This window comes from Oncorhynchus nerka, linkage group LG3, assembly GCF_034236695.1.
Source record: "Oncorhynchus nerka isolate Pitt River linkage group LG3, Oner_Uvic_2.0, whole genome shotgun sequence".
NCBI classification, from domain to species: Eukaryota; Metazoa; Chordata; class Actinopteri; order Salmoniformes; family Salmonidae; genus Oncorhynchus; species Oncorhynchus nerka.
The window spans coordinates 38,168,508-38,191,801 of NC_088398.1; the positions used below are offsets into that span (position 1 = coordinate 38,168,508).

The window sequence follows — 23,294 nt, forward strand, 5'->3', positions numbered from 1 at the left end:
ACATAACATCAGGGACGATGTTGTGTGTGTTTTCCTTTTGTGCCAGTATGCCGATCCAGTCTCCGACCTGCTGGATAAATGGGGTGCCTTCCGACACCGCCTCTTCCGGGAGTCCTGCGTGTTCCACCAAGGAAACTATGTTAAAGACCTGAGTCGGCTGGGCAGGGACCTCAACAAAGTCATCATTGTAGACAACTCCCCAGCCTCCTACATCTTCCACCCAGATAATGCTGTATGGCATTTCTTCTTCTATCTACCTGTATACTATAATACTAAGCTCTCAATTCAATCAATTGCAGATAAAGGAAAACTGCACAACAGTAGTATCTGAGGTATCTGAGGTGCTAAAAAAGTGTAATTTCCTCTTTAAGTGTGTTCCATGGCATTGCCATTGAAAGGGATCCTTCAAAGGGTTGTTTACTTACTACTTTCATATTCCCTAGGTTGTAGTTGTTTCCTCCAACCATGGTTATTTAACAAAGTCCAGAATAATCTGGCTTGATGGAATGTCTTTGAGAATATAGCACTGTTACAGGATATGGATTTGATCAGTTTCTCAAAAGCATGAGAAATCACGGGTTACCTAATTATTATTATTATTCAAACTTTATTTATTCATCAAAGTCCTATTGACACAGATGTCTCTTTTACAAGGGAGCCCTGATTCACATAATTCATCATAAAAATACAAAGTACATAATAGGGAATTAGTGACACAATTATTACAATCAAACGCGGGTGTAAGGACCGATGCTGGAGTCGAGAAGCAGGTACGGGGAGTCAAACATTTAATGAGGAACAGACAAGGAACAAGACAGGAACAGCGTCAGCACACGGGTAACAAAACGACATACGAACGTTAATGCGGAAGCTGGGAACAGAGCTGGGGGACAGACAGATATAGGGAAAGAAATAACACAGGTGATTGAGTCTAGGTGAGTCCAAATGATCACTGATGCGCGTGACGAGTGAAGCAGGTGTGCGTAATGATGGCGGCAGGAGTGCGTAATGCTGGGGAGCCCGGCGCCCTCAGGCCCCAATGGGATATAGCTGGAGCAGGCGTGACAGCTGGAGCATGATAAATACAATTACAGTATAAAAAACATGTACATTCCTCTGTGAACAGGTCATTTCCTAATGTCCTGAAATTCCCAAAAGGCACTAGCGTGTCCAATTGTAGACTATTCTGAAATTTGTTCCATGTATATGTGGTGCTTAAAAACTAAATGCTGTTTTACTTCAATTGGTAGCAACTAAACAAATTTAAAGAATGACCTATTCCTGGGAGCGAGTAAGGTATTTCATACTGGCTTGAATGTCAGGAGCGATGTGAGGTGGTATGGTAGTTTCTCCACGAGAGCTTTGTAAATAAACAGAAGGAAATATTGCGTTATCCGCGTTGCCAGTGACGTCCAGAACTTTATCTGATAATGAACACAATTATGTTTTCAAAAACATTCACCTGTAATAAAGCAGCATACGCAATGATAAACAGCATCCGGTGGTTTTAAAGAAGAGGCAGCTGCTCCCATATAGATATCGCCATAACCAAACGCCGACAGGAAAGTCGACTATCAAGTTACCTAGCATCAAGTGAAAGGTACATTATATTTCTGTAGAAGAAGCCCAGTTAAATTCTCAGTTCCTTCATTAGCTCATGTGTTTTTGTTTTATGCAGATTTTTAGAATATTTCCATAAACTATCGCAAATTGGATGGAAACCTAGCTACTGATTTGAAATACTTTTGCCAAACAAGAAAGCTTTGATATATGGTGATAGTTGTTTCGGCCGTTAGGGTTGTTTAGGTCGCTTGCATTTCAATGCACCGCTAACTAATACAATCTGTTTCCACTAACATTCCAACATTCTCCAAGCATGCTAGCCAAGATATGTTGGACATTGCTGCATAACTTGATAAAAAATGGTAAAACAGTTTGGAGGAAACGATAACCCCCTGGAGAAGTTGAAAATAACCTAAAACTTAAAGTCTTTAGTGATAGTTGACCTTTTTGAAGTTTTAGCTTATTTTCAACTTTTCTTTTCCAACTATCACTGAACACTTCTTGTTCAGATTGTTTTCAGTATAATATATTTGCAGAACAGCATGTGTGATACAGATGTTGCATCTTAATATCAAAATAATCCTGCAGCAACCGGAAATGTGGACAATAATTAATTGACATTTTTGTAAAGGCTGATACCTTTTTCGAATGTGAAAATCAAATGTCAAAGTGGAAATTAAGAACTTCAAAAGCCTTTTTAAATCTCAAGTAATATACAAGTTGAAAATGTCTTGCATCGCAGGAAAGTTCCTCTGCAACAGAGTTATCAAATTAAGATCTTATATCTGTATAACTGATGTTCTCTCTGCAAAATGTCTGCAGCTTCCATAGTTAGGTACTCTTAACGCAAAAAGCAACAAACGCAATATGCAACAATTTCAAAGATTTTACTGAGTTTCAGTTTATTTTAGGAAGTCACTCAATTGAAATAAATTCATTACGCCCTAATCTATGGATTTCACATGACTGGGAATACATAAACTCAGCAAAAAAAGGAAAGTTCCCTTTTCAGGACCTTGTCTTTCAAAGATAATTCGTTTAAAAAATCAAAAAATCAATTTGTTTCCCATGCTTGTTCAATGAACCAATAAACAATGAATGAACATGCACCTGTGGAGACACTAACATGCACCGTTAAGACACTAACAGCTTACAGACAGTAGGCAATTAAGGTCACAGTTATGAAAACTTAGGACACTAAAGAGGCCTTTCTACTGACTCTGAAAAACACCAAAAGAAAGATGCCCAGGGTCCCTGCTCATCTGCGTGAACGTGTCTTAGGCATGCTGCAAGGAGCCATGAGGACTGCAGATGTGGCCAGGGCAATAAATTGCAATGTCCGTACTGTGAGACACCTAAGACAGCGCTACAGGGAGACAGGACGGATAGCTGATCGTACTTGCAGTGGCAGACCATGTGTAACAACACCTGCACAGGATTGGTACATCTGACCATCACACCTGTGGGACAGGTACAGGATGGCAACAACAACTGCCCGAGTTACACCAGGAACACACAATCCCTCCATCAGTGCTCAGACTGTCCTCAATAGGTTGAGAGAGGATGGACTGAGGGCTTTTAGGCCTGTTGTAAGGCAGGTCCTCACCAGACATCACCAGCAACAATGTTGCCTATGGGCACAAACCCACCGTCACTGGACCAGACAGGACTGGTAAAAAGTGCTCTTCACTGATGAGTCGCGGTGTTGTCTCACCAGATGTGATGGTCGGATTCGCGTTTATCGGTCAAAGGAATGAGCGTTACACCGAGGCCTGTACTCTGGAGCGGGATCGATTTGGAGGGTCCGTCATGGTCTGGGGCGGTGTGTCACAGCATCATTGGACTGAGCTTGTTGTCATTGCAGGCAATCTCAACGCTGTGCATTACAGGGAAGACATCCTCCTCCCTCATGTGGTACCCTTCCTACAGGCTCATCCTAACATGACCCTCCAGCATGACAATACAACCAGCCATACTGCTCGTTCTGTGCGTGATTTCCTGTAAGACAGGAATGTCAGTGTTCTGCCAATGCCATCAAAGAGCCCGGATCTCGTTCCCATTTAGCAGTTGGATCGGATGGTGAGGGCTAGGGCCATTCCCCCCAGACATGTCCAGGAACTTGCAGGTGCCTTGGTGGAAGAGTGGAGTAACATCTCCAAGCAAAAACGGGCAAATCTGATGCAGTCCATGAGGAGGAGATGGACTGCAGTACTTTATGCAGCTGGTGGCCACACCAGATGCTGACTGTTACTTTTGATTTTGACCCCCCCTTTGTTCAGGGACACATTATTCCATTTCTGTTAGTCACATGTCTGCAGAAATTGATCAGTTTATGTCTCAGTTGTTGAATCTTGTTATGTTCATACAAATATTTACACATGTTAAGTTTGCTGAAAATAAACACAGTTGACAGTGAGAGGTCGTTTCTTTTTTTGCTGAGTTTATATGCATCTCTTTGTCACAGATACCTTTAAAAAAGTAGGGATGTGGATCAGAAAATTAGTCAGTAGCCACCATTTGCCTATACAGTGCGGCACATCTCCTTCACATAGAGTTAATCAGGCTGTTGATTGTGGCCTGTGGAATGTTGTCCCACTCCTCTTTAAAGGATGAGAGAAGTTGGTGGATGTTGGCAGGAACTGGAACATGCTGTCATACACATAGATCCAGGGCATCCCAAACATGCTCAATGGGTGACATGTCTGATTATGCAGACCATGGAAGAACTGGGACATTTTCGGCATCCAGGAATTGTGTACAGATCCTTGCGACATGGGGCTGTGCATTATCATGCTGAAACATGATGGCAGCAGTTCAATGGCATGACAATGGGCCTCAGGATCTCATCACAGTATCTCTGGGCACTCAAATTGCCATCGATTTAAATAAAATTGTGTTCATTGTCCGTAGCTTATGCAGGCACATACTATAACCCCACCGCCACCATGGGGCACTCTGTTCAAAACGTTGACATCAGCAAACCGCTCGCCCACACGACCGCTGCCATCTCCCCGGTACAGTTCAAACCGGATTTCTTCTGTGAAGAGCACAATGGCCAGTGGCCATTGAAGGAGAGCAGTTGCCCACTGAAGTCGGTCACGATGTTGAACTGTAGTCATGTCAAGACCCTGATGAGTACGGCGAGCACGCAGATGAGCTTGCCTGAGACGGTTTCTGACAGTTTGTGCAGAAATGTCATCAGCTATCCGGGTGACTGGTCTCAGACAATCCTGCAGGTGAAGAAGCCGGATATGGAGGTCCTGAGCTGGTGTGGTCACATGTAGTCTGTTACATGTGATTGTGAGGCCGATTGGATGTACTGCCAAATTCTCTACAACGATGTTGTAGGCTGCTTATCGTAGAGAAACGAACAGTCAATTCTCTGGCAACAGCTCTGGTGGACATTCCTGCAGCCAGCATGCCAAATTCACGCTCCCTCAAAACTTGACACATTTTTGACATTGTGTTGTGTGCACATTTTAGAGTGGCCTTGTCATGCCCTGATCTGTTTCACTTGTCCTTGTGCTTGTCTCCACCCCTCTCCTGGTCGAGATTTACGGCTTTCAGAATGCATTGTCTGTCTAAAAATGTTTTTCATTTGTTCACCTATGGCCTATCCATAAGAATGTGAATTTTCACATTCTTATGAATATATTAACTTTTTTAATTATGATTTCTTTTTAATTCTGCATATAACACTACCTGTCAAAAGTTGTCGAACACCTACTCATTCAAGGGTTTTAATTTGAGATGGTTTGGGATGAGTTGGACCACAGAGTGAAGGAAAAGTAGCCAACAAGTGCTCAGCATATTTGAGAACTCCTTGAAGATTGTTGGAAAAGCATTCCAGGTGAAGCTGGTTGAGAGAATGCCAAGAGTGTGCAAAGCTGTCATCAAGGCAAAGGGTGGCTATTTGAAGAATATATTTTGATTTGTTTAACACTTTTTGAATTACTACATGATTCCATATGTGCTATTTCATAGTTTTGATGTCTTCACTATTATTCAGTATCTTCAGTATTATTCTACAATGTAGAAAATAGTTTCAACATTTTAAAAAGGAAAAACCCTTGAATGATTAGGTGTTCTAGAACTTTTGACCGGTAGTGTGCATATAACTAACTCACTGGTACACATAGATATGTGTCATTACTTTGTTTAACTTTGTTTATAACTTTTCACACACTCAGGTCCCCGTAACATCCTGGTTCGAAGACATGGCCGACACAGAGCTACTAGATCTCATCCCATTCTTCGAGAGACTAAGCCAAGTGGAAGATGTCTACGATATTCTCAAGCAGCAGGGGATTGCAAGCTAGTGCGTAATTAGACACTGGCGGCAACTTTTCACCACACGGGGGCCATAGAAGAAGCTGGTGGGCAACATGATTCAAGTTTCTTCCCACTAGAAGGACCTGCTAGTGTCTCTCGGTCATTGTCGTCCTCCAAATTCCATACACACAAAACGTGATAGAGAGGCCACTCAGTTTGGCACAGAGACGGAACAATGAGGAACTGCTTTATGGCAAACATTGAAAAGAATGGTATCAATTATTTTTTCACATTTGATGCGGTAATCACCTCTTGGTTATGACTTTTCGCCCTGAAGACAAGGTTAAGCGAAGCCCTTTTTCATGGAACGGTGATCATTTAAATGTCCTTTTCGCAAACTATTTGGTGAATACGATATACAAAACAAAGGGGTTTCATCTTGAGATCAAGATAACTCAACCCATTCCCACGTTTTAATATATTTTACCCAAAATGCCTAAGTAAGGGCATACTTAACAACAATCATTCAAATATTATTGTTTCCTAAAATATCCTGCTGTACCACAAGTATAATGTTTTAAAAAATGTCACCCCCTTTTAACTGAACATTATATCATGTGTTTTTTGCAACATGAGATACTATTTTTGGAAATTATTCACTACGTGTGTGTGTGTGTGTTTGTGTGTGTGTGTGTCAAGGATGTATGATTATGACGAAGGATGGACTGTAGCAACACACAGAAAGCATGCATTCAGACGAAGAGGTTTGAGTTTGGTCAGTGTTTAGTTATGCTGTCTGTTAGTAATCATGCTTAAAATACTGGAATCACATCAGTCAAGGATTATGATGACCCATTTATCCATTATATCAGATAAGTGTTTACACCCATCCCCGTTTGAAATGTATTACACGCACAAATAACCTTAATCATAATTTGACAATCATTCACTGAAGTACATTATCAACTGAAGGGTGTATTGTCCTTTGTCCTGGAGCCTTTTCAGGAGGATGTAACATTACAGAACGTTCAGATATCAATGTATCATGTGGAACAGAAACTATTGTCTGTCAGATAGAATATAGAATTGTGTCAGCTCAATTCATTATATTTCTATCTGCACCATTCAGCGAGTTCCACCTCCCTGAATACACCTCTGAATAGGCAATAGCCTACATGTACAGTGCATACGGAAAGTATTCAGACTCCTTGACTTTTTCCACATTTTGTTACGTTATTGCCTTATTCTATAATTGATTCATTTTGATTTTAAAAATCCTCAACAATCCACACACAATACCGCATAATGACAAAGCAAATACATTTTTTTTAAACATTTTTGCAAATGTATTAAAAATAAATAACAGAAGTACATTATTTACATAATTATTCAGACCCTTTTCTATGAGACTCGAAATTGAGCTCAGATGCCAGGGCCTTGGTCAGGGAGTTAACCAAGAACCCAATGGTCACTCTGACAGAGCTCCAGTTCCTCTGTGGAGATGGGAGAATCTTCCAGAAGGACAACCATCTCTGCAGCACTCCACCAATTAAGCTTTCATGGTAGAGTGGCCAGATGGAAGCCACTCCGCAGTAAAAGGCACATGACAGCGGGCTTGGAGTTTGCACACACTCTAGCAGGGATTTTGGCCCACTCCTCTACACAGACCTTCCCCAGATCCTTCAGGTGTCGGGGCTGTCGCTGGGCAATACGGACTTTCAGCTCCCTCCAAAGATTTTCTATTGTGTTTCAGGTCATTGTCATGCTGGAAGACCCAGCCACGACCCAACTTCAATGCTCTTACTGAGGGAAGGAGGTTGTTGGCCAAAATCTCGCGATACATGTCCCCATCCATCCTCCCCTCAATACGGTGCAGTCGTCCTGTCCCCTTTGCAGAAAAGCATCCCCAAAGAATGATGTTTCCACCTCCATGCTTCATGGTTGGGATGGTGTTCTTGGGGTTGTACTCATCCTTCTTCTTCCTCCAAACACGGCGAGTGGAGTTTAGACCAAAAGGCTCTATTTTTGTCTCATCAGACCACATGACCTTCTCCCATTCCTCCTCTGGATCATCCAGATGGTCATTGGCAAACTTCAGACGGGCCTGGACATGCGCTGGCTTGAGCAGGGGGACCTTGCGTGCGATGCAGGATTTTAATCCATGACGGCGTAGTGTGTTACCAATGGTTTTCTTTGAGACTGTGGTCCCAGCTCTCTTCAGGTCATTGACCAGGTCCTGCCGTGTAGTTCTTGGCTGATCCCTCACCTTCCTCATGATCATTGATGCCCCACGAGGTGAGATTTTGCATGGAGCCCCAGACCGAGGGTGATTGACCATCATCTTGAACTTCTTCCATATTCTAATAATTGCGCCAACAGTTGTTGCCTTCTCACCAAGCTGCTTGCCTATTGTCCTGTAGCGCATCCCAGCCTTGTGCAGGTCTACAATTTTTATCCCTGATGTCCTTACACAGCTCTCTGGTCTTGGCCATTGTGGAGAGGTTGGAGTCTGTTTGATTGAGTGTGTGGACAGGTGTCTTTTATACAGGTAACGAGTTCAAACAGGTGCAGTTAATACAGGTAATGAGTGGAGAACAGGAGGGCTTCTTAAAGAAAAACTAACAGGTCTGTGAGAGCCGGAATTCTTACTGGTTGGTCGGAGATCAAATACCTATGTCATGCAATAAAATGCAAATTAATTACTTAAAAATCATACAATGTGATTTTCTGGATTTTTGTTTTATATTCCGTCTCTCACAGTTGAAGTGTACCTATGATTTAAAAAAATGACCTCTACATGCTTTGTAAGTAGGAAAACCTGCAAAATCGGCAGTGTGTTAAATACTTGTTCTCCCCACTTTAGTTGTTTGAAAACTTGTTAAACCATGTTTATTTTACCTATGTTAAAGATGTCATGTTTTATTTCGTAGATTAATTGATATTGACTAAATAAAATGTGCTAACTTTTAATAATTCTAGTACGGTGTCCAGGTTGGGATATGGTTTGTAATCCATATGCTGGAGTTGTATGTGTGAAATTTGGTTTTAACAAGCTAAATGTATGCTTCTGTTCTTTCAAGTACTTGAACTAGACTTTTTTTATATGCAATATCATATTGCAAGTCTAATGTGGTGCTCATTTAACCTGTACAGTCAGTTGAGTGGGTTGCCTTTTCATAACTCCTTGTAATCATGCCTTGTAACGATCTTAGTTTTCTTCATGACACTTCCTGACGTGTTTGCTTGTGCATGTACGTGACTACGTCTCTGTGCATGCGGATCTGCGTTACCTTAAAAATACAATTCAGCAATAATTTGACAAGATCTACGTCTTTAAATACAAACATTATTTTAATGACTTTAATCATTTGCTGTTAGTTTTTTTACTGCATGCAACAAGAGCGTTAACATCCATGTACTGTAAAGAAACTGAAACTGCTAATGAATTATAAGAACTATAAAACGATTTGTACTTTCCCACAATAAAGCATGATTTGTCGAAAGAGGTAATATCTCCCTACAATGAATGATGCATACACTAATAGAGTGATTTATTCAATTGCAGGGGGTGTTGAAAACAAATTAAATGAAAAAGAAAATGTAATATGGAACTGACTAAATATTAGGAAGCTATTCTCATTGTTTTGCACTCTCAGTGCAAGTACCCATTATGGGCCAAATTTTGAAATAATATCCCAGTGCTTTTTCAGACATTTGCATAGAACATTTATTCATATTTATGGAAGATTTGCAAGCAGATTCCACTCAAACACAGATCTCAAGTCTGGATTCATTGCCTAGTCTGCAATCAATTGCATTCTCCAACTGTACTTTAGGGCATATTTTTATATTACATTACATTTTATGGATTGAGCACATGCTCTTATTCAGAGAGACAATTGAGTCGTCAACTCTGTACTTACTGTATGTTGGTTGACAATTGAATGTACCTACAGCCTTTGAAGATGACATTGTTTCTAGGCATTGTTTCAAGTGGGTGGGGCATTGGGAATAATTACACAAATATTTCAATTGCTTGTTGTTATCTTTGACACAAACTAGTGACTGCCTTTTTAAAGACACAAAAATATCTTAAAATTGTAACCTTTACCATTCCAATTTCACATTCAAATATGAACACAAACAAGATATCGATCCGTCTCATTCTGATGTGGATACTGCATCAAGATGATACCATGTGTTGTTGAAGATGAAGAGTATGTTATGTACAGTATGTTCTATTCAAGCAACAACGTTAAACAGGTTTCCGCAATAAGACAAATATTTGTCTTCATGTATGCATTGCAAAATGCATGTTTTGTATGATATTAGTGTCAGCATACAGTAGATATCTTGTATTTCATTATTTGAAAATGTTGGAACTAATATCCCTCTATAGTGTTGATTCATACTATATTGAGTGATGGAATGTACTGGGAAACATCTTATGTTTGCTAATTCAATAATATCTTGGGCATTTGTTTTTGTTTTATTTTTGTCTTATCTTGAAATAGAGTAATACACAATGGTTGATTGAGTAAGGAAAGACGATATACTGTATTTGAATGCAACTGCATAAATACTATAATGTAGGTTCAATTGAATTGCGGATAACCGGTGACCCTCAGTTAGCTAAGTAGCTAACTATAGTAGCTATAATAGCCTCACGTGTTCCGTTGATTGAAGAATCGCAATGTTGCGTCTGGGGTTGAAAATTCTGGGGTTCTAGTCAATGAAGATAGCTAGCAGTAGCTAGCAGGCACATTGAGCAGACAGGCCACGTTAGCTAAATAAGCTTATCAAGTCACTGGCAAGTGGCGACGTGTGTTCAAATCAAAATCAAATCAAACTTTGTCACATGCGCCAAATACAACAAGTGTAGACCTTACCGTTAAAACCCTTAACCAACAGTGCAGTTCAAGAAGAGTTAAGAAAATATTTACCAAATAAACTAATCTAAAACATAATAAAAAAAGTACCACAATAAAGTAACTGTGCCATTTTGTATTTTAAAACGTTCTCACTATATATTACACTATGTAAACACTGTCTAGCGAATCATGTTACAAAACAGGTGGCGGCAGGACACAAGATGCTCGCAATTTGTGAATGGGTTTTGAATTTTGGCAATTGGGATGCGAGTGGGCATCGTCTGAATTCTCATTTTACCCAAAACAGTGGCAGACTCGAGTGATCACTATCAAACACATAAGCAAGTTGCCACTCCATAAAGGGCATAGGGACCAAGTGTTCTTCCAACATAACATTGGCGAAATGGGTGTCTTATACAAACAAGTCTGAGTCCGAAGCGTTGCTTAATGTGCAGGTCTGTCTCACTGTCTGGAGGCTACGCTTGGATAGAACGCAAGCAATCAGCGCAGCTGTTTCTCTGTGCATGACGATTCTCACTGGCACTACCATCTTGTGTTAGTGGGCAAGCACCCTCAGCAGAGTTGACAAAAAACGGAAGCATCCACTTTTCAGGGGAAAAACAAAGAGGAAGGGGCGAAGCCTGAAAACCAGTCCTCGCTCATGCATTTATATTACATCTGCTATGTTAGGTTAGTGGGTACGTAGGCATGATTGTAATTAAACCCCAACCCTCATGTACATCGTGACGACATCAGTTACACAAATCTCACAAAACTCTGTTTTGGAATATACTGACTTTATGACCAAAATTATACTAATTACACTTTTTATTTAATTTTGGCATGTTTCTGACTAATATTGTTGCCACATACAGTGCATTCAGAAAGTATTCATACCCCTTGACTTATTCCACATGTTGTGTTACAGCCTGGTTTCAAAACGTTTTAAATAAAATCTCACCCATCTCCACACATTACCCCATAATGACAATGTGAAAACATGGATTTAGAAATTCTTGCCAATGTATTAATAGTGAAATACAGAAATATTGAATTTACATTAGTATTCACACCCCAGAGTCAGTACTTTGTAGAAGCACCTTTGTGAAACGATGTCCGCTGAGAGTCGGGAAGCAATTTCAGGGAGTGTTTTAATAAATAAACGTAACATAATACAAATCAAGAAACATGAACAATGCACAGACAAGAAAAATAAACAATGACGCCTTGGGAAGGAATCAAAGGGAGTATCAGTCCAGGTGAGTGTCATAATGTGCGTAACGATGGTGACAACTGTGCTCCATAACGTGCAGCCTGGTGACCTAGAGGCCGCACACGTGACACTTCTTTATTCACACTTCTGAGTCAATACTTTGTAGAAGCACATTTGGCAGTGATTACAACTGTGAGTCTTTCTGGGTAAGTCTCTATAAGAGCTTTTCACACCTGGATTGTGCAACATTTGCCCATTATTCTTTTCAAAATGATTCAAGCTCTGTCAAATTGGTTGTTTATCTTTGCTATCATTTTCAGGTCTTGCCATAGATTTTCAAGTGGATTTTAGTCAAAACCGTAACTCGGCCACTCAGGAACATTCATTGTCTTCTTGCTAAGTAACTCCTGTGTAGATTTGGACTTGTGTTTCGAGCTATTGTCCTGCTGAAAGGTGAATTTATCTCCCAGTGTCTGGTGGAAAGCAGACTGAACCAGGTTTTCCTCTAGGATTTTTTTTTCTGTGTTAGCTCCATTCTGTTTATTTTTTATCCTAAAACAATCCCCAGTCCTTAATGATCACAAACATATCCATAACATGATGCAGTCACTACTATGCTTAAAAATATGGTGAGTGGTACTCAGTGATGTATTGCATTTGCCCCAAACATAACACTTTTTTGCAGTATTACTTTAATGCCTTGTTGCAAACAGGATGCATGTTTTGAAATATTATGAACAGTCTTCCTTCTTTTCACTCTGTCAATTAGGTTAGTATTGTGGAGTAACTACAGTGTTGTTGATCCATCCTCAGTGTTCTCCTATCACAGCCATTCATCTCTGCAACTGTTTTAAAGTCCCCATTGGCCCCATGGAGAAATCCCTGAACGGTTTCCTTTCTCTCCGGCAACTGAGTTAGGAAGGACACCTGTATCTTTGTAGTGACTGGGTGTATTGATACACCATCCAAAGTGTAATTCATAACTTCACCAAGGTGAAAGGGATATTCAATGTTATTTTTGTTCCCCATCTACCAATAGATGCCCTTCTTTGCGAGTCATTGGAAAATCTCCCTGGTTTTTGTGGTTGAATCTGTGTTTGAAATTCACTGCTCTGAGTTTACAGATAATTTTATCTGAGTTTACAGATAATTTGTTTGTGTGGTGTACAGACACAAGGTAGTAATTATAATATAATGTTAAACACTATGCTATTATTGCACACAGAGTCCATAAAACGTTTTATTTTACTTGTTAAAGCATATATTTACTCCTGAACTTATTTAGACTTGCCATAACAAAGGGGTTGAAAACTTATTGACTCAAGACATTTCAGCTATTCATTTTTAATTCATTTGTACAAAGTTTGAAAAACATAATTCCACTTTGACATATTGTGTGTAAGCCAGTGACAAACAATCTCAATGTACTGCATTTTAAATTCAAGCTGTAACGCAACAAAATGTGGAAAAAGTCAAGGGGTGTGAATACTTTCTGAAGGCAGTGTAGGCTGTTTTCAACCAGATAAGTTGGTTTCTTAATTCAGTTGCTCTTTTAACTTAGTTTGAGATCCAAGCTGATTTAAACAGTACATTATGAATAATTTGAAAAGTGTAAATCCTAACCCGTTAACTTAAAATATTTCATTCCTGTCTTTTGTTTATACTTTACAAGCCAAACTACAAGACAAATTTGGGAGCACCATACTTACACACTCGCTGCATGACGGCAATGGTACAGTAGCCTGTGTTTATAGTGTTAAGTTTGGTAAGATAATTCAATTATTTACCGGGATGACATTTTCATCCAATTGTCATCCTCGGTGTCAGAACCCTTGGTTTGCTCCTAGCAGCACTCAGTAGGTTCGGTTTGCGCCAGCAGAACTCGGCTAGGCGAAGGGACCGCCTGTGCTCGCAAACTCCCTAATAAAGACCTTTGCTTGAAAATCTACGAAAAAGGGGCAATATTATTGTTGTTTGTCCCTCTCGAGCCACCATAGCAACAACGTAGACAGAAACAATTCCTAAAAATAGTCTGAATTAATCTAAAATGAATCAAGAAACCTGTCTTTAATTTTGACATTTTCAGAAGAAGTCTCAGTCGCAGAATTTTACATCTAACTAAAATGTTTGGTGCAGTATTTCTCAAGTGAAAAGATGTGCATGAAAACTAGGCGTCTCTTGTTGAGACATCAAACTAGAGGTTTTCACGGATCCACCTGTACCCAAATATCCGAGACCGGATCCAGAATTCTAAATAATGTCACAGGTCTGGGCCGGATCTGATATGATTGTCATGGGTCTCAGGTATGTGTAATTTTAACTGACTTGTCTGGAAGGGCCCATGAAGATCCAAACGTGACTGCTGCAGTAGAGAGAGATAATAATTTATGCTGCTGCTCTTGCTTTTCACGAGAGTGGAGCGTGGCGCATGTAGCGTGTTGTTGGCCAATCAAGAGTCATCAAAGCAGCAATAGGCTACAGTCACAGAGTCTTTGTGTGTGGCAAAAGTTACGAGATCTCTAATCAATGGATGATGTAATTAAAATGACAGAATTATATGTTTGAGAAGGATAGGCTACAATGACCAAGAGCCAACAGGTAGGCTGCTACATAATATTCTGAATGGAGTTGTTTTTTGTAGCTGTAGGTTTAGAAAGTGCATACACTGCAGCCTCAGTTCGCATAGCTAGTTTAACTAGTTTCACCCGGTTTGATGCAGTCAAGACAGGTACTACCTATGTAACGTTTGACGTCTGGGGAAGGAGAGGAGGACCAAGGTGCAGCGTGGTAAGTTTTCATATTATTTTTTGAAATATGCAACACTAGACAAAACGACAAACAAAACCCCTAAACAGGAAACAACCACCCACAAAACCCAATGGAAAACAGGCTACCTAAATATGGTTCTCAATCAGGGACAACGATTGACAGCTGCCTCTGATTGAGAACCATACCAGGCCAAACAGAAATAGAAAATCATAGACAAACTACCATAGACAACCCACCCACCCAACTCACACCCTGACCATACTAAAACAAAAGACAAAACAAAGGAACTAAGGTCAGAACGTGACAACCTAATCATATTTGATGATAAATAACCTAGCTATGGAAGCTATTTTTTTAATTTACATTTTTATTTTATTTTATTATGAACACAACAAAGACAAAAAAACAGATATACATTTTCAATATGTTAAATACTTTTATGGTGCGTATTGCTTTTTTGTTTTTACATTTACTGATCATTTCAAAATAATATTTCAATTCTATCTTAAATAATGTGAAAAGGGGATTGTTCTCTACCCACTTAATTTTATGGCCAAAGAATCTGCCATGAAAGATAAACAAATGAACAATACAAGTTCAATCAGGGTCCATATCATTTGGTTCAAAATAAAACATAATATCAGTCTTTCAAATTAACGTTAATAGTTGTTTATTTTAAAACAAAATCTTCTAACACACCAACATATTCTGACATAAGAGCAGTCCCAAAATAAATGGTCAAGAGTCTCTGGGTCACAATCACAAAATACACATTTGTTATCAATAGCTATTTTAAATCTGTGTATAATAAAGGTCTTTACAGGGTAGATTCTATGAATGAGTGTGTATGATACTTCTTTCACCTTATTAGATATACAATATTTACCAGATAACAACGAAACTTTGTTCCGGTTCTCTTGTCCTAGGGCTGCAATTCCAGTACATTTTAGCAGAGGGAATAGTAACATATTGACATAGTTTCCTTATATACATGTTATTACATTTATAGTTTAAAATGTAAATTCCTTCTAGTTGTATTGAGGCTACAAAATCCTCAACAATTGCACTTGGAGTACTGTTATATTCTCCTAAAAGAAGAATAGCACCTTTAGGGACAGCTCTAACAACAATTTGATACTCCTCAGGAGTGAATTTAACATTGTGTGTTCTAATAAATTCTGGATAATCATATAGTTGTCCATCATTATTCAATAATTGTTTAACCCAAATAATGTTGTCAAACCAGTTCTGGAAAAACAAAGAGTTGTTTTTGTATTTTATGTCTTTATTATTCCAGATTGTATACATATGATGGGAAAAATTGTGTTTGTACATGAGGTTCCAAGTTAGAAGTACTTGTTTATGAAAGTTTGTAAGCTTAATAGGGATTTTACCCATATCAAAGTTGCATTTGAATAAGAATTCTAGACCACCAATTTGTTGGAATATTAAATTAGGGATGATATTCCAGATGCAATCCTTATTTCTTAAATAGTTTTGTATCCATTTAATCTTAAATATTATATTAGAGGTTTTAAAATCTAGAGCATTCAACCCTCCCTCACCTTGGGTGCTACATATTACCGCTTTTCTTAAATAATGAGGTTTATTCCTCCATATGAAGTTAAATAATTTAGTATCAACCATTTTAGTTACTGACAGAGGAACACCCAAGGCAAGGGAGGTATAAACTAATCTGGACAGACCTTCAGATTGTGAGAAAAGTACACATCCAGATAAAGAAAGATCTCTTAATAACCAGGAGTTAAATCTCTTTCCAATGTTCTCTACAATAGGAGAGAAATTTAAGTTGGCCCTTTCTTTCTGATCTTTGCAAACTGTAATACCAAGATATGTGATCACATCTTTTACAGGGATATTATATAATGAGTTTAAGTCACATCTTTTCAACGCAAATAATTCACATTTCCTAATATTCAGAGATAAACCTGATACATGTGTGAAGGCATTAATACACTCAATAGCTTTCTTGACTTCATTATGATCTTTCAAAAAAATGATGGTGTCATCAGCCAATTGTGAACATTTTATCTCTTTGTCTTGTATCTGAATACCCCTAAAACTATCCTTATTTATATGATGTGCCATAACTTGTGTGACCAATAAAAATAAGAAAGGAGAAATTGGTCATCCTTGTTTAATTCCATGTCTAATGTTGAATCTTTGGGAAGTTCCATGGGATAATTTAACAGAGCTGTTACTATTATTGTAAAGTGTCTTAATTACACATTGAAAATATTGACCAAAACCAAAAAAATCGAAGAGTCTCAAAAATAAATGAATGTTCAACTGTATTAAATGCCTTGTAAAAGTCTACAAATAAAATAAAGCTATCTTCCATAATGTGCTCATTGTAGTCTATCAAGTCCAATACTAGTCGAATATTATTACATATACTGTATGTCCCTGGACTTCGTCACTGGTCTCCCCCCGTCTGATGGCAACACTGTTATCCTTACAATGGTGGACCAGTTTTCTAAAGCTGCCATTTCATTCCTCTTCACAAGCTATCCTCAGCCAAGCAGACGTCCCAGCTCATGGTGCAGCACTTCTTCTGAATCCATGGACTTCCGGTGGACATGGTCTCCGACTGGGGCCATCTCCAAGATTCTTAGCCCCTCTGCTGTTCATCTTCTGTTGCCCCGTACCCTCCTTATACATCCCACTTTTCATGTGTCTACGATTTAACTTATGTCTCACAGCCCTTTGTCTCCTGTTTCCAGTCCCACCCCTCTCCCCTGTCTCGACGGCCAACCGGCGTAGACAGTGAGGCGCCTCCTGAAGGTTTGGCCGCGGGGTAGGGGATTCCAGTACCTCGTTGACTGGGAGGGTTATGGCCCAGAGAAGAGGTGCTGGGTACCCGCTAGGGTTATCCTGGACCCAGCCCTCATCGCTGAGTTCCACCGCCGGCATCCCAGTCAACCGGGTATGCGTCAACCAGGTGGAGTCCTTAGGGGGGTGGTTTACTGTTACACTCTGATCTGTTTCACCTGTCTTTGTGCTTGTCTCCACCCCCCTCCAGGTGTCGCTCATCTTCCCTACTATCCCCTGTGCATTCATTCCTGTTCTGTTTGTCTGTTGCCAGTTTGTCTTGTCTCATTCAAGCCTACCAGCGTGTTTTTCATATTCCTGTTTTCTTGAGCTCCTGTATTCTAGTTATCCCGGTTTTGATGATTCTGCCTGCCCTAACCCTGAACCTGCCTGCCGTTCTGTACCTTTTGATACTGCCCTGTATACCTCTGCCTACCCTTGACCTGTCGTTTGCTGTTTTATAAATATATGTCTGTTATTCAAACTTTCTGGGTCTTATCCTGAGTCGTGATAGCTGTGGACATCCTAGAGCAAAACAATCAACATGTACGTCTTCTTGAGAGTTACTGTATATATTAGTGTGTTACCCAAACTGTTGTGACGTGTCATGACGTGGCCCTTTCTCAGTGTAGATCATGGCTCCCCCTTTCTCAATCTCTCTCCTAACCCAGGTTTATTACCTTTGGTTGTAAATACCGGGCAGAAACCACCATGCAGTGTTGAGGGAGAGAATTTCCCAGAACAGAGACTTGGCCAAACTTCTAATCCCCAAAATGGGAGAATTAAACAATATTGCTACTTTTGAGAATGTGGTAATAGTCTGTGGACAGTTAAGGGACAGTTATGACGAGTTGTTTCATTTGATGATCTCATGCAGAACAGGAAACACACATAACGGTATCTCTTCAAGTGTATATTTCCCAGCTGTCAGGTTTAAAGGCACTGTAATATTAAATGTTAAATATTGTGAAAAGTATGTGATTAAAAAAACTATTTTGAAAATATTTACATTTAACATTTAAGTCATTTAGCAGACGCTCTTATCCAGAGCGACTTACAAATTGGTGCGTTCACCTTAAGACATCCAGTGGAACAGCCACTTTACAATAGTGCATCTAAATCTTTTAAGGGGGGAGGGGGTGAGAAGGATTACTTTATCCTATCCTAGGTATTCCTGAAAGAGGTGGGGTTTCAGGTGTCTCCGGAAGGTGGTGATTGACTCCACTGTCCTGGCGTCGTGAGGGAGTTTGTTCCACCATTGGGGGGCCAGAGCAGCGAACAGTTTTGACTGGGCTGCGCGGGAACTGTACTTCCTCAGTGGTAGGGAGGCGAGCAGGCCAGAGGTGGATGAACGCAGTGCCCTTGTTTGGGTGTAGGGCCTGATCAGAGCCTGGAGGTACTGAGGTGCCGTTCCCCTCACAGCTCCGTAGGCAAGCACCATGGTCTTGTAGCGGATGCGAGCTTCAACTGGAAGCCAGTGGAGAGAGCGGAGGAGCGGGGTGACAAAATATGTCATGTGATATTAACCTTTTAAATGAGAGTATGGATTTTCATATAAAGATTAACTAGTCAGTGGCCACACCCCCGTGAGCCCTGACATCACATTAGGCATCATGGACTGCCCCTTTCTGCTGTTATGTATAAAACCCACTCCTGGTGAAATTCACATCAGACTAAGCAAACCCCAAAGTGAGCTGAGGTTGCAAATGTTTGAATTTCTGAGACCAAAACATCCTGGGTGACGCTGGTGTGTGAAGTGGTTTAAACTACAACTCTACCAAAGGACAAGACTATTCCACATGGAGCATTGGCTACAGGGATGGAAATGGTTAAACTCTGAGACTATCAATCCCCACAAAATAAGAGCAAATCTTAGACATATGATTACTAGTCTGCAGCTAGAAATCACGTACAGTGGGGCAAAAAAGTATTTAGTCAGCCACCAATTGTGCAAGTTCTCCCACTTAAAAAGATGAGAGAGGCCTGTAATTTTCATCGTAGGTACACTTCAACTATGACAGACAAAATGAGAAAAAAATCCAGAAAATCACATTGTAGGATTTTAAAATGAATGTATTTGCAAATCAGTGTTACTGATGGTAGGCCAGTGATTGCTTTGCAATGCTTGCAGTTAGCCACTCGTTCCTTCCAAACCACTCATTGTTGAATTTGCGATTTCCAACTTGTTGTGTAATGTTGATGTCCAATGGCCGATGAGCACCAATACGTTTTCTCTATAATTTCTCTACGTATGACTGAAAAGGATTTGCCAGCAGATTGTCAACTTGATTCATGATGACTGCTTTTCTAGCTTGCTAGCTAAGATTTTGAATATAGGATGTTGACATGATCAGTCCAATCAAAACTACAGTGGGAAGTTCCACATCAAAAAGCACAAGAAAGAGGATTTGGACACCCACCATCTCAGATTGTTCGCAAATTGTTTCTGTTGTTATAAACAGATAAGATTAGCATTCTTGCAATGTTATTTTGTTGAAGTATAATTTAATCTTTGAGAAATTAAGCTAAATTATCCCATGCAAATTGGCCTCTTTAAATTATAGCAAATTTTTTCTAAAAGTGTGTCAGACGTGAGGAATCCAAAGAAATTGTAAAAGTCTCCCATGGACCTCCACACCAATCTCACCACAACAATTAGTGTATAGTATCAGTTCTCAATGTCTAACAAGTAGTATGGAGTTTGCGATTCTGAGTATTGTTTATTCATTTTATGTAATGTCTTCTCAGTGAATTTTGTGTTTTTCCCCCCTTTTCAGAGAAATTAGTAATTGAAGTTGTTAGGTTTATGTCCTATCCTACATTATGATATTACCACATTCTGACCACTAGATGGTACTGTTCTAGGTGATATATTTTTTATGAATCCCCCCCACCTCAGTGTTAGAGTAAAGGGATAATACACCCAAATTGCAAAATGACATTGGTTTCCATACCCTAATGGACAAGGTATTTAAACACTTTTAAAAAATGTAACCTTTATTTAACTATGCAAGTCAGTTAAGAAAAAATCGTATTTACAATGACGGCCTACACCAGACAAACCCGGACGATGCTGGGCCAATTGTGCACCGCCATATGGGACTCCCAATCACGGCCGATTGGAATACAGCCTGGATTCGAACCAGGGTGTCTGTAGTGATGTCTCAAGCACTGAGATGCCTTTGACCGCTGCGTCAATCCATGCGTTGGTTTTCTTATCTACGGTTTCAAATTAGAACGTTTTAAGCATTTGAAACAGTGTAGAGGAAAACAAAACCAAACCAGGGGTGTTTGTTATACCTTGTGCATACATGGTAAGCAAACCTCTCTCCATTAAAAAAACACATAAAAGTAGGAACACCACAATATAGTGGTCAACACCTGGTCATATCAGGATGTAGGGGGGTACATAAACCATAACTTCAATTACTAATTTCCCTGAACAGGGTGAAAAAACATATCCAAATTCAGAGAATACATTACATAGGATGAAGAAACAATACTCTGAGCTGCTGCTCCATACTACTTGTCAGACAGAGATAACTGATACTGTATACTCATTGTTGGGGTGGGATTGGAGTGGGGTGCATTGGGTCTGAGGGGGTATTTTGGTAATTTATTTGGATTCATCACGTCTTACTCATTGTTAGAAAAAAAAGTTTGGTCCAAATTGGATGTTATGTACTATATTTATTGAACATTATGTGAATAGTACACATAAAATTACCAATTTGGGTGCAATCAATTTGCTTATCTTATCAGAGATCTACAGTGCCTTGTGAAAGTATTCACCCCCTTGGCATTTTTCCTATTTTGTTGCCTTACAACCTGGAATTAAATAGGTTTGTATCATTTGATTTACACAACATGCTTTGAACACTTTGAAGATGGCAAATATTTTGAATTGTTAAACAAACAAGATATAAGACCAAAAAACTGAACTTGAGTGTGCATAACTATACACCCCCCCAAGTAAATACTTTGTAGAGCCAACTTTTGCAGAAATTACAGCTGAAAGTCTCTTGAGATATGTCTCCATAAGCTTGGCACATCTAGCCACTGGGTTTTTGCCCATTTTTCAAGGCAAAACTGTTCCAGCTCCTTCAAGTTGGATGGGTTCTGCTGGTGTAGAGCAATCTTTAAGTCATACCACAGATTCTCAATTGGATTTAGGTCTGGGCTTTGACTAGGCCTTTCCAAGACATTTAAATGTTTCCCCTTAAACCACTCGAGTGTTGCTTTAGCAGTATGCTTAGGGTCATTGTCCTGGTGGAAGGTGAAGCTCTGTTTCAGTCTCAAATCTCTGGAAGACAAACAGGTTTCCCTCAACAATTTCCCTGTATTTCCCAGTCCCTGCCACTGAAAAACATCCCCACAGCAAGATGCTGCCACCACCATGCTTCACCGTGGGGATGAGGTTCTCAGAGTGATGAGAGGTGTTGGGTTTGCGCCAGACATTTTCCTTGATGGCCAAAAAGCTACATTTTAGTCTCATCTGACGAGAGTATCTTCTTCCATATGTTTGGGGAGTCTCCCATATGCCTTTTGGCGAACACCAAACGTGTTTGCTTATTTTTTTCATTTAGCAATGTTTTTTTCTGGCCGCTCTTTCGTAAAGCCCAGCTCTGTGGAGTGTACGGCTTAAAGTGGTCCTATGGACAGATACTCCAGTCTCCGCTGTGGAGCTTTGCAGCTCCTTCTGGGTTATCTTTGGTCTCTTTGTTGCCTCTCTGTTTAATGCCCTCCTTGCCTGGTCCGTGAGTTTTGGTGGGTGGCTTTCTTTTGGCAGGTTTGTTGTGGTGCCATATTCTTTCCATTTTTTAATAAAGGATTTAATGGTGCTCCGTGGGATGTTCAAAGTTTCAGATATTTTTTTATAACCCAACCCTGATCTGTACTTCTCCACAACTTTGTCCCTGACCTGTTTGGAGAGCTCATTGGTCTTCATGCTGCCTCTTGCTTGGTGGTGCCGCTTGCTTAGTGGTGTTGCAGACTCGGGGGTCTTTCAGAACATACTGAGATCATGTGACAGATCATGTGACACTTAGATTGCACACAGGTGGGCTTTATTTGATTAATTATGCTACTTCTGAAGGTAATTGGTTGCACCAGATCTTATTTAGGGACTTTATAGCAAAGGGGGTGAATACATATGCACGCACCATTTTTCCGTTTGATATTTTTTTGATTTCACTTCAACAATTCGGACTATTTTGTGTATGTCCATTACATGAAATCCAAATAAAATACATTTAAATTGCAGTGTAATTACATTTCTACAAAATGTTGCAGGAATGCTAATCTTATATTATTCTAACAATATAAATTATTTTAGAACAATCCGAGATTGTGGGTGTCATGGCTTGCTGAAATGACATGGAACAACCCATATGCCAAAATTGGTATTTTCAGAGAAAACAACAAAGTTATTTGAATGAAAACACAACATTTTTAACATGCTTTACTTTTGTTCGAGCGTAGATGGATGTGATTCAACTGTTAAATTGTGTTTTATCAAAATGTACACACAATGTAATAGGGACATCAAAGGTAGGCCTTATCATTGGAATGCGAACTACAATGCCCGTTTGACCACAAATTAGGCTACTTCTTCTTTCACCTTGAACTTGACATTTACAGACAAGTCTAAGATTGGTGTAAACAATGCTGCGCTAAAAAATATAATTATATTACAAACGCACCATGCAGAGAAAAACCGCGGAACTCTTTAGGACCCAGAAGGATTCCCCTTTGTCAGATTATGTGGGACACTG

The 23,294-nt window shown here is 39.7% G+C and overlaps 1 protein-coding gene and 1 long non-coding RNA gene across 5 annotated transcripts in view; both read left to right on the forward strand.

The window, feature by feature from the left end:
• The window catches only part of LOC115107622 (carboxy-terminal domain RNA polymerase II polypeptide A small phosphatase 1-like), a 71,856-nt gene extending 62,515 nt beyond the window's left edge, over window positions 1-9,341 (forward strand). For 3 of the 4 annotated variants that reach the window (XM_065011645.1, XM_065011647.1, XM_065011640.1), the window contains 2 exons: window positions 47-232; window positions 5,754-9,341. In XM_065011645.1, coding sequence (XP_064867717.1) covers window positions 47-232; window positions 5,754-5,882 — 315 coding nt within the window. In that variant the 3' untranslated portion in view covers window positions 5,883-9,341. The remainder of the gene's footprint in view (window positions 1-46; window positions 233-5,753) is intronic. The other variant, XM_065011642.1, reaches the window with a different exon arrangement.
• A 4,595-nt stretch (window positions 9,342-13,936) lies between these two features.
• On the forward strand, window positions 13,937-18,488 carry LOC135565310 (uncharacterized). Its single transcript, XR_010461508.1, has 3 exons — window positions 13,937-14,517; window positions 14,639-14,706; window positions 17,217-18,488. It is a non-coding gene; the product is annotated as an uncharacterized LOC135565310 (long non-coding RNA).
• The last annotated feature ends 4,806 nt before the right edge of the window (window positions 18,489-23,294 follow it).